This window comes from Bos grunniens, chromosome 10 (assembly GCF_055505025.1).
Source record: "Bos grunniens cultivar Pamir isolate PY7600 chromosome 10, Bosgru_T2T1.0, whole genome shotgun sequence".
NCBI lineage: Eukaryota > Metazoa > Chordata > Mammalia > Artiodactyla > Bovidae > Bos > Bos grunniens.
In genome coordinates this window covers 3,661,074-3,673,375 of record NC_141174.1, presented here as the reverse complement: position 1 = coordinate 3,673,375, position 12,302 = coordinate 3,661,074, and the positions used below count along the sequence as shown (strand labels likewise).

Genomic DNA, 12,302 nt, shown 5'->3' with positions numbered 1-12,302 from the left:
TGGCAGAAAGTGAAGAAGAACTAAAGAGCCTCTTCATGAAAGTAAAAGAGGAGAGTGAAAAAGTTGGCTTAAAACTCAACATTCAGAAAACAAAGATCATGGCATCCAGTCCCATCACTTCATGGCAAATAGATGGGGAAACAGTAACAGACTTTATTTTCTTGGGATCCAAAATCACTGCAGATGGTGACTGCCGCCATGAAATTCAATGATGCTTGCTCCTTGGAAGAAAAGCTATGACAAACCTAGAGCGTGTATTAAAAAGCAAAGACATTACTTTCCCAACAAAGGTCTGTATAGTCAAAGCTATAGTCATGTATGGATGTGAGAGCTGGACCATAAAGATGCTGAGCACCAAAGAATCAATGCTTTTGAACTGTGGTGTTGAAGAAGACTCTTGAGAGTCCCTTGGACTGCAAGGAGATCCAACCAGTCCATCCTAAAGGAGATCAGTCCTGAATATTCATTGGAAGGACAGATGCTGAAGCTCCAATACTTTGGCCACCTGATGTGAAAGCTAACTCAATGGAAAAGACTCCAATGCTGGGAAAGATTGAAGGCATGAGAAGGGGATGACAGAGGATAAGATGGTTAGATGGCATCATCAATTCAATGGATAGGAGTTTGAGCAAGCTCCGGGAGATGGTGAAAGACAGGGAAGTCTGGTGTGCTGCAGTCCATGGGGTCACAAAGAGCTGGGCGTGAGTGAGCGACTGAAAAACAACAAACTTTAGTTTTTAGTTATTTAATTCCATTTCCGTCATGAATCTTTTAAGAAAAAAAAATCCTACTTGGGAATTAATTATCCTAGTAAAGATGAAGTAAGGCACATCAATCTGGTATTCCATGGTTTCCTAAGGAAAAATGAATATATAATAAAGAATATAAAATAAGTAATCAGAGGAAAATGAGATTCCACCTGAATCACTGACCTCAGGTGAAAACAGACACCTCGTCAGTACTGTAAAAATGCACAACAGAAACCCAAAAAGAAAGCTAGCACCTAACAGGGTTGAGAATTCATGTTCTGGAACTATAAATCCCAACTTGGAAAATCTGACTACTGTTCTCTGCAATTACATAATTTTAATAAACTTTAACATTTTGATCCATAAATCATACGTCAAATCCCTTATGATTATACAGTGGAAGTGAGAAATAGATTTAACGGACTAGATCTGATAGACAAGAGTGCCTGATGAACTATGGACTGAGGTTCGTGACATTGTACAGGAGACAGGGATCAAGACCATCCCCATGGAAAAGAAATGTAAAAAAGAAAAATGGCTGTCTGAGGAGGCCTTACGAATAGCTCTGAAAAGAAGAGAACTGAAGAGCAAAGGAGAAAAGGAAAGATAAAACATATGAATGCAGAGTTCCAAAGAATAGCAAGAAGAGATAAGAAAGCCTTCCTCAGTGATCAGTGCAAAGAAATAGAGGAAAACAGAATGGGAAAGACTAGAGATCTCTTCAAGAAAATTAGAGATACCAAGGGAACATTTCATGCAAAGATGGGCTCGATAAAGGACAGAAATGGTATGGACCTAAGAGAAGCAGAAGGTATTAAGAAGAGGTGGCAAGAATACACAGAAGAACTGTAGAAAAAAGATCTTCATGACCTAGATAATCACGATGGTGTGATAACTGACCTAGAGCCAGATATCCTGGAATGTGAAGTCAAGTGGGCCTTAGAAAGCATCACTACGAACAAAGCTATGGGAGGTGATGGAATTCCAGTTGAGCTATTTCAAATCCTGAAAGATGATGCTGTGAAAGTGCTGCACTCGATATGTCAGCAAATTTGGAAAACTCAGCAGTGGCCACAGGACTGGGAAAGGTCAGTTTTCATTCCAATCCCAAAGAAAGGCAATGCCAAAGAATGCTCAAACTGCGACATAATTGTACTCATCTCACACGCTGGCAAAGTAAGGCTCAAAATTCTCCAAGCCAGGCTTCAGCAATACGTGAACTGTGAACTTCCAGTTGTTCAAGCTGGTTTTAGAAAAGGCAGAGGAACCAGAGATCAAATTGCCAACATCCACTGGATCATCGAAAAAGCAAGAGAGTTCCAGAAAAACATCTATTTCTGCTTTACTGACTATGCCAAAGCCTTTGACTGTGTGGATCACAAGAAACTGTGGAAAATTCTGAAAGAGATGGGAATACCAGACCACCTGCCCTGCCTCTTGAGAAGTTTGTATGCAGGTCAGGAAGCAACAGTTAGAACGGGACATGGAACAACAGACTGGTTCCAAATAGGAAAAGGAGTACATCAAGGCTGTATAAACTGTGGAAAATTCTGAAAGAGATGGGAATACCAGACCACCTGACCTGCCTCTTGAAAAGTTTGTATGCAGGTCAGGAAGCAACAGTTAGAACTGGACATGGAACAACAGACTGGTTCCAAATAGGAAAAGGAGTACATCAAGGCTGTATATTGTCACTCTGTTTATTTAACTTATATGCAGAGTACATCATGAGAAACGCTGGGCTGGAAGAAACACAAGCTGGAATCAAGATTGCCAGGAGAAATATCAATAACCTCAGATATGCAGATAACACCACCCTTACGGCAGAAAGTGAAGAGGAACTAAAAGGCCTCTTGATGAAAGTGAAAGAAGAGAGTGAAAAAGTTGGCTTCAAGCTCAACATTCAGAAAACAAAGATCATGGTATCTGGTCCCATCACTTCATGGGAAATAGATGGGGAAACAGTGGAAACGGTGTCAGACTTTATTTTTAGCGCTCCAAAATCACTGCAGATGGTGACTGCAGCCATGAAATTAAAAGACGCTTAGTCCTTGGAAGGAAAGTTATGACCAACCTAGATAGCATATTGAAAAGCAGAGACATTACTTTGCCAACAAAGGTCCATCTAGTCAAGGCTATGGTTTTTCCTGTGGTCATGTATGGATGTGAGAGCTGGACTGTGAAGAAAGCTGAGCACCAAAGAATTGATGCTTTTGAACTGTGGTGTTGGAGAAGACTCTTGAGAGTCCCTTGGACTGCAAGGAGATCCAACCAGTCCATTCTAAAGGAGATCAGCCCTGGGTGTTCTTTGGAAGGAATGATGCTAAAGCTGAAACTCCAGTACTCTGGCCACCTCATGCGAAGAGTTGACTCATTGGAAAAGACTCTGATGCTGGGAGGGATTGGGGGCGGGAGGAAGAGGGGACGACAGAGGATGAGATGGCTGGATGGCATCACCAACTCGATGGACGTGAGTTTGAGTGAACTCTGGGAGATGGTGATGGACAAGGAGGCCTGGCGTGCTGTGATTCATGGGGTCGCAAAGAGTCCGATACAACTGAGCGACTGAACTGAACATTTTGATGATCTGATCTAAGTCACTTCAAAGTCATGTCTGACTCTCTGCGACCCTGTGGACTATAGCCTTTCCAGTTCCTCTGTCCATGGGATTTTCCAGGCAAGAATACTGGAGTGGGTTGCCATGTCCTCCTCCTGGGGATCTTCCTGACCCAAGGATCAAACACGTATCTCTTACATCTCCTGCACTGGTAGACAGGTTCTTTACCACTAATACCACCTGGGAAGCCCTTATTCTATATCCCAGAACTTCATTCCATGATCATAATATTCAGTTTTGACCTCTCAAAGAAATGCTAATTTTAAGACTCATCTAGTTATCACTCAGTCAAATGTATATCTGGTATGTCTCTGGTAAAAATAAAAAATACTCAATATAAAAAATAATACTCTGGAAAATATCATGCTATAATGCTATTAATGATCTCTAGATATTAAGATTTTGAGTAAGTTCCAACTCTATAGTTTTCTACAGTTTCCAAATTTTCTATAAAGAGTATGCATTATCTTTAAAATCCCAAAAAGCATCTCTTTCAAAGCTATAGAAATAGGTATTATATCGCTCATTCAGAAAATAAAGAAACTGTTACATTTTAAACCTGAGTGATTTATCAAATAATCTGAGAAAAGAGGGTTGAACTGATATTGAAATTCAGGTCTCTTGTGATGCCCAGATCTACAGTTCAACAAAATAACGTAAAAGTTCTTTAAGAATAATTTTTAAATGCATATAATTAGGCAAAACGTCTCTATCATTTCATGGCATGATTTTTCAAACTTTAAATGACAAGATTAAGATCACTGAAAGTAAACCAAAGTATATCCTATCAGAAAAACATATGTGTATTACAGGAGAAATAAAACTTATAGACAAGGTGGATCATGGTAGCAGCCCAGTTTCTGAAACTCTGCACACTACTCCTCCTGAAACCAAACAGACCAATCTCATGATGGAAATTACAACCCACAGACAATATCCCCATCAAAACCAGGTGACAGAGAGTCCCCAGGAGTCTTGCAGCATCAGGACTGGGCAGGATCAGCAGACAGAATGTGGAAACAGTGGAGGTGACAGGTGACCAACAGGTTCTCATTCCACAGGGGCAGACCCTACCCTGATGGAAGCACTGACAACAACTGGCTTCACAGGCTGGAAACTGGGGCCAAGGCCCCAACAACAAATTCACTAAGAGGTTAAACACAATACTGTCACAGTTTAAACCAGATTGGTCCAATAGGAATACAATGTGAGCTATACAAAGTAACTTTAAATCTTCTAGTAGCTATGTTTTAAAAAAAACAAAATTTTAATCATATATTTTGTTTAACCCAATATACCCAAAATACTATCATTCAACACATGTAATCAATATGAAAAATAATTAATAACTTAGTTTTCTATTATTAACACATCTTTAAAATCCAGTGTGTGCTTTATACTTATAACACTCCTCAGTTTAGACTAACCACATTTCAAGCGTTCCGTAACACCTGTGGCTAGTGGTCCCCATACTAAACAATACAAACTGAAACTCTTAACTATTTCAGAAATAGGCAGGAAATAATCTAAGCTATGGATTTTCCAATAGTCATGTATGGATGTGAGAGTTGGACCATAAGGAAGGCTGAGCACCAAAGACCTTTTTGAACTGTGGTGTTGGAGAAGGCACTTGAGAGTCCCTTGGACTGCAAGGAGATCCAACCAGTCCATTCTAAAAGAAATCAGTCCTGAGTAGTCACTGGAAAGACTGATGATGAAGCTGAGGCTCCAGTACTTTGGCCACCTGATAGGAAGAGCTGACTCATTTGGAAAGACCCTAATGCTGGGAAAGATTGAAGGCAGGAGGAGAAGGGGACAACAGAGGATGAGATGGTTGGATGGCATCATTGCTCCAACTCATGTCCATTGAGTCAAACTCTGGGAGATAGTGAAGGACAGGAAAGGCTGGTGTGCTGCAGTCCATGGGGTCACAAAGAGTCGAACCCGACTAAGAGACTAAACAACAACAAATCCTTTCTGGAATGGTAGAGTCTCACCATGAGAATAAGCTCCTTGAATGAGAATCCAAATTGAGCAAGACAGGAACACTTAGGGGGAGGGAGAGACAACACTGCCTTCATAATTTCTAAAATGTAAACACTACTCTGCCCCTTAATCTAAATAAAATCATGTTTTGTATTTCTGAACACTGACACAATATTTCAAAAGTCATCAATACATTACTACATTGTCATAGAAAGATTCCCAAAATACATACCTTTCAAAGAAAAAAAGGAATGAAGTATCATTTATACATGCTTTAGTTAAGTAAATACAAGAAAGCAACCTTCTGAAAATATAATCAAAAGGGGAAAAGCAGGCAAAAACAAAGGCACCGTCAACTGAGCAACCAACCAAAAACTGTTCATTCTCAAAGTAAAACATTCCTTACCCTATTACATCAATCACCTTCAAGAGCTCAGGGTCAAGCAGCATAGAAGCAGAAATGGGCTCCCAGAGATTATCACTCGCTATGATTTTCACGTGCTGGAGACCTTGATGGTTCAGCATTCTTCTTAACACCTTTCAGAGAGAGAAACAGAACACAGGAAAGGTTAAAAATGAGTTTTCAGCTGCTGACTTACAACCAAGTGAGCTAAAGTGTCTTCAGATTCAACAAGTAGGATGAGAGTGTCAACATTATTTCTCAATAGAAATGTGCCCCATGTGGAGAGGTAAAAAAACACTATCACTAAAATAATCTACTTCATGGGAATGTAAAAAGAAAAAAAAAAAAACCCAAGAGGCAAAAATATTTTAGAAGGATTTTCCCTCTGACTTTAAAATTACGTTTAGCCATAGAAAATTTGGGTGCAATGGTGGAAATTTTTTTTTTAAATCAGAGCAGTAATATCCATAAAAAAACACTACTCTGATATGAATTCTTACAGGAATTTTCTTATGCTGCTGCTGCTGCTAAGTCGCTTCAGTCGTGTCCGACTCTGTGCGACCCCATAGACGGCAGCCCACCAGGCTCCACCGTCCTTGGGATTCTCCAGGCAAGAACACTGGAGTGGGTTGCCATTTCCTTCTCCAATGCATGAAAGTGAAAAGTAAAAGTGAAGTCGCTCAGTCGTGTCCGACTCTTCGAAACCCCATGGACTGCAGCCCACCAGGCTCCTCCATCCATGGGATTTTCCAGGCAAGAGTACTGAAGTGGGGTGCCATTGCCTTCTCCAGTTTTCTTATGCAGACACAGTAAATTGGGATCAGATTAAATACACATTGCCTGGTGGGCTCCAGGGGGTGGTAAAGAGTCAGACACAACTGAGCACACACACACGAAATGCTTTAACTTTTCATTTTATTTTGAGCATTTTGCAATGTCTTTAAATATTCTGCCATTACTTAAAGTACTACAATTATTAGAATTCTGCATCATGCTATAAGTAGAAACAAGAAATATTCTTTTGTTACCCTCAATGCTTTCATATACACAGCACAGGCAATAAAATCAGTCTGTAGGACTACCCGCCCACCAGATTAAAAACAACAAGCTAAATTGTAACAGGAATAAATTCACAGAGCACAGAGCGCTTTGTTTTGTGCTTGGGCCCCAAGAGGGCCCTGAAAGAGGCACAAGACAGGGTCCTCGCCGTCCAGTGGCAAACACACTTGGCAGCACGCTAACACTAACAGGGTGTCCTAGACAATCACAGAGTGGTCCATACTGAGCAGTATGGACTGCCAATACATGCAGCAGGACCCGAGAAGAGGGGACATCATTTCACCCAGGAGCAGAAGATGCCGATCTCAAAACAGTAGTTCTCGATGGACGGCTGTGTGTGAACTCACTGCGACACCCCCATGCACTCTGAACTATCAGGCTCATAGTTGCAGGCACTCAGTAAATATTGATTAAGGGGGAACAAAGAATTTCACAAGCTCTCTTTTCACATTCTGAGTTTTCTGAACTAAAGAAATTTCCAAATAATGTGCTCTCACCAATTCCACTCTGAAAGCAATCTGAACAGATCCTTAGAGATCAACTAACTCTCAAGAGTTGGACACAACTTGGCGTCTAAACAACAAACTCAAGATTCAGTAGAACTCAGAATCCCGAGCTCTCTGTTAGGAGACCAGCTTGAGTCTCATCACTCTGAAGTTCTTTCTTACTCTTACAGAGAGGAGGTAGAGCAACTCAGTCACATTTGTATTTATCATGATGATCTATTTTTTCTAATTCTATTCCTAGAGCATCATCTCTAAAATCGCTTACTTTTTAATATGGTATATTCAAATAATACTGTAAAATATACGAGTCTAGAAACTGTGTTTTATACATAAATTGCCAAAATGAGGATGAAAAGTAGCATTCTTTGAGCAAAGCTTTATCTAATGTATTCCAAATGTTTTTGCTGTGGAATCTTTCCCTTTCCACCCTCCCTCTCCCCCCACAAAAGTCTAGACAGAAATATTACTTATAAGATAAATGGAAAGGATGCTGTTCTGATTGAACTGAACGAGGGTCCAGAGACATCCATTTCCATTCACTACGCTCAGATCCTATAAGGGATTTTCCAGACACAATTGAAAAACAAAGTCAATCATAAATACAGTGTGGTGACGTCAATCAGTCGTGTCCGACTCTTTGCAACCCCAGGGACTATAGCCCACCAGGCTCCTCTGTCCATGGGATTTTCCAGGCCAGAATACTGGAGTGGGTTGCCATGTCCTTCTCAAGGGGTCTTCCTGACACAAGGATCAAATCTGGGTCTCTCGCATTGCAGGCAGATGCTTTACCATCTGAGCCACCAGGGAATCCCAAATACAATGTAAACAGCAAAAATAAAAGAAAAAAATAGCCTTGCCATCTTCACATACATTGCTTGTTTGTACTATATTTATTTCTACTCTTAAAGACAAATCCTTATTATTTCCAGGGGCCATCTTACTATACTATATGGAATATATATTCATTAAGCTTATTGAATCTGAATACCTGCATTCATGTGCCATTATTGAACTCTCTCTCATGGGCCTTTTAACAAACAGGACACAGATTTTAGGAAAATATTACTACAAAAATGGCAAATGCAAACTACAAGTTAGTTCCTAAGATGTGTTACTGCAGGCAAACTACAGTTTGAGAGAAAAGGAAACAAAGTCTAAAACATTTAGAACACTGATGATGAGTCTTAGAATAGGAATTAGTCTTTCAAATCAGGCAAGCTGAATTAGAATGCAAAGGAATACGCAACAGGCTCTTAATAGTAAAAACAAATAAATAAAACAACCACCTTAGTTGCAGACCATTAGCTTAAAACAAATATGAAACTAAATTCTAATGCTTTTAAAGCTTCTTTCAAATGAAATACATTTGAAAGCTAAAAACAATCATATGGGCTTCCCTGGTGGCTCAGATGGTAAAGCACCTGTCTGCAATGCAGGAGACCCAGGTTTGATCCCTGGGTTGGGAAGATCCCCTAGAGAAGGAAATGGCAGCCCACTCCAGTATTCTTGCCTGGAAAATCCCATGAATGGAGGAGCCTGGTGGGCGACAGTCCATGGGGTCGCAAAGAGTCGGACATGACTGAGCAATGTCACTTTCACTTTCACTTCTCTCAAAGAGAACATGTGTAATCCCAAGGTGGGGGTTGGCGGGGCGGTGGAGGGGGGCGGGACTTGAAATGTCAAGTTTGGGAAGATGAGAGTTCATCACAGCAACACGGTCTACCTGACTAAAGGGCTACACGGGATATGGGCACTAACTTGGCTTCTGCTCTGTCTTCCTGCTGCTCTCATCAGACCTGTACTCATCCTAGTCCCAGCTTGCCACTAACGACTCCTCGCCCTCCACAGCCACCCACCCACCCTGCCGCACTCTCACCCCTTCGCTGGTAATGCCTGCCCCCTGCAGTTAACTTTGAGTTACCCGGCTCTGGCTGCATTCAATCCTCTCAATCTCTGCCTTCTCCTCCGCACAACTAGTGACTAAATCATGCCGTTAATCCAAAACACACCAGCCTATTGATGGCTCAGTGCCCCTGCTGGTCTAATCCATCTTTCTCCACTTGCTCTGCCCCCAAACCCCTTTACTTCCCCGTCTTCACGTCTTCCCAATGGCATCGTCTGCCTTAGCAACTTGTGGAGTTCCTATCCATCCCAGCTTGAAGATTCCAACTAGTCTTTAAATAGAATTCCCTAATCTCAGATACAGGCATCAACTCCTCTCTGCGCCCCCTGACAAGCACTATTCTGCTAAATAAATCATGACTGATATTTCAGTTGGTCATATGGGACTCTACAGTCCCCAAATGTGAACTCTTTTTGGGTAGAAAAAGCACGTTTTATCCTTGTATTCCAAGCACATATACGTTGTCTGACAAACTAGGTGTTGAGTAAATGCTTCCTGGCTGACTGACTGAATAAATAAATGAAATAAATTTAGTGGATATGACGTGCTTAAAAGAATAAGACACTCAATTTAAAGAAAAAAAAATGTAACCATGAAATTCTATTTCTTAGAGAAAAGACATAATAAAACAAGACAAACAGAACTATAAAGTAAACCAGAGAATATCTCCACTTGAAAAGTTAAACTGCCATCTGTTTTCCAGTGATGGGAAGGGCTATTACTCTCAGATTTTCCTTTCCTAAAAAATAGTAATAACAGTAGCTACCCCATAAAGGGGCAGTAAGAATTAGAGAGAGATAAATATTTAGGCAAAGTACCTCTAAAAGAAACACACTTTGCAAATATTAGTTGCTATCTATTTGCTAATCACAAATAGAAACATACAACACACTCCAATGTAACGGGAGAAAGAAAGAAAGAAACAAATAAGAATTTCTTGTTTCCAAAGAAAACAAGAATGAGATAATATACTACAAATTTGATACATGACAATGAAAGAAAAATTTAACATTTCTTGACATTCTAAAAATCTAAATGATATAGTTGTTCTATAACAATTATCATAATTATACAAATAATGAATTTTTAAATAGGAAAATTCACCACAACTCTATAGACAAAGGCAATTTGGGGATTAGAAGGAATTATATAATTTTATGTTACAACTGGCAAAACACATCACTGTGCTGTACAAAATGCAGTGTTCCTACTACTGATTTCCATGGAACTATAAAGGGATTTTTCACTAATAACTTAAAGATAAAAAGATTTTAAAGTTGTACAGACCTTGATATAATTAATGTCAAATGCCCTCTCATTCCATATCTGCAAAACAGAAAGTCAAAATGTCAGAATTGTAAGATTTAGTGCCAGAAAGTAAACGCTACCACTAAGATGCCTCTTCTCTCACCACCTTTCATATTATCTGGAAAGCCATTTTTCTTACTTAATAGAATCTCCTGCTATCAACTTTATAGATACTTATGCTGCTGCTAAGTCACTTCAGTCGTGTCCGACTCTGTGCGACCCCATAGACGGCAGCCCACCAGGCTCCTCCGTCCATGGGATTCTCCAGGCAAGAACACTGGAGTGGGTTGCCATTTCCTTCTCCAATGCATGAAAGTGAAAAGTGAAAGTGAAGTCGCTCAGTCATGCCGACTCTTAGCGACCCCATGGACTGCAGCCTACCAGGCTCCTCCATCCATGAGATTTTCCAGGCAAGAGTACTGGAGTGGGGTGCCACTGCCTTCTCTGATAGATATTTATAAGACAACATAATTTTTAATTAAAATAGTATTTTTAAAAACCTTAACATATTTGGAGGGTATTTTTCAAAAAGTCACTTACTCCAGAGATTTCTAAAAATGGAATATTAAATCATTCAATAAAGATTGACAAGACAGTGTATGCCAGGAACTACAGCAGGCACTGGACACTTAGCACACATAGGACTGTGGCAGTAATTCTTACCAGTCCCTACAAGCACCCCTGGAAGCCAAGTATTAATAAGGACACTGCACAGGGGTCATGTCTTTAGCACACACAGAGAGTCACAGTGATGTGTGCCATCATGAAAGCAAACTCTTAATGAAGACAGATAAAAGGAACACGCACAAATCTCTCAGGCTTAGAATCAACAGCATGAGGTTTTGGGGTTGAAATAGAACTTCGCTAAGACTTTCATTTTGCACCTGAGAGATGGGCATAGCTTCCAAATACTCTTTTCACTCAAGTGATTCTGGTGGTGGTGGTTCAGTCGCTAAGTTGTGTCCGACTCTTGCAGCCCCATGGACTGTAGCCCACCAGGCTCCTCTGTCCATGGAATTCTCCAGGCAAGAATACTGGAGTGGGTTGCCATGCCCTTCTCCAAAGGATCTTCCTGACCCAGGTCTCCTGCACTGCAGGCAGATTCTTTACCAACTGGAAAGTGATCTTATGAAAGAAACTTCCTTACCATGGTGTGTGGTTATAGTCTAAAAGAGATGTGAATAACACATTTTCTGACAGAAACATTTTCTGTGACTTTACCATAATAGAATGTTGCAAGACTCACGCCTACATTTAGTTTCACTATGGGTTAAAAATACTTGGTATTTAAGAAAAGTTCTCAAACACAACAAACTAACTTTCAGTTATAATCTAGAGAAGCATAACAAAAACAGTATGTTCTTGCTTCTGGCCTCCTACAGCCCCTGGCTTGCCCTCATGCCCTGTATCGGGTCCTAGGACCCTGTAGTGCACCTGCTGCAGTGTCTGCCCCTCTCACTCAGCTCCTCAAGGGCTGATTAACCGTGCCCCTCCCCCAAGATATATTGGTCACAATGCCTGCAACACAGGAGCAGCTCTGTAATTGCTGGCTAACTGCACGAAAGCTTTTAAAATCAGTTTTGACAGCATATTTATTAGCCAAAGTGTATAGAGACCTACTGTGTGTGTATGAGGCTCTGTGGGGGCACAGTGCAGGGTGAGGCATGCCTCCAGCCAGCCAACAGACCAGCTAGAACCACAAGATGTTAGGCCTCACATTTTTAAATCATTAAAAGGGGTTAAGCAACAGCTCAGGACAAGAGTAGGCATA

The 12,302-nt window shown here is 40.7% G+C and overlaps 1 protein-coding gene across 4 annotated transcripts in view; it reads right to left on the bottom strand.

Moving 5' to 3' along the window:
* The window catches only part of GALC (galactosylceramidase), a 57,605-nt gene that overhangs the window by 26,754 nt on the left and 18,549 nt on the right, over positions 1 to 12,302 (bottom strand). For all 4 annotated transcript variants that reach the window (XM_086319340.1, XM_086319343.1, XM_086319344.1 and 1 more), the window contains 2 exons: positions 10,511 to 10,549; positions 5,759 to 5,889 (listed from right to left, as the gene is read on the bottom strand). In XM_086319340.1, the coding sequence (XP_086175466.1) occupies positions 5,759 to 5,889; positions 10,511 to 10,549 (170 nt within the window). The remainder of the gene's footprint in view (positions 1 to 5,758; positions 5,890 to 10,510; positions 10,550 to 12,302) is intronic.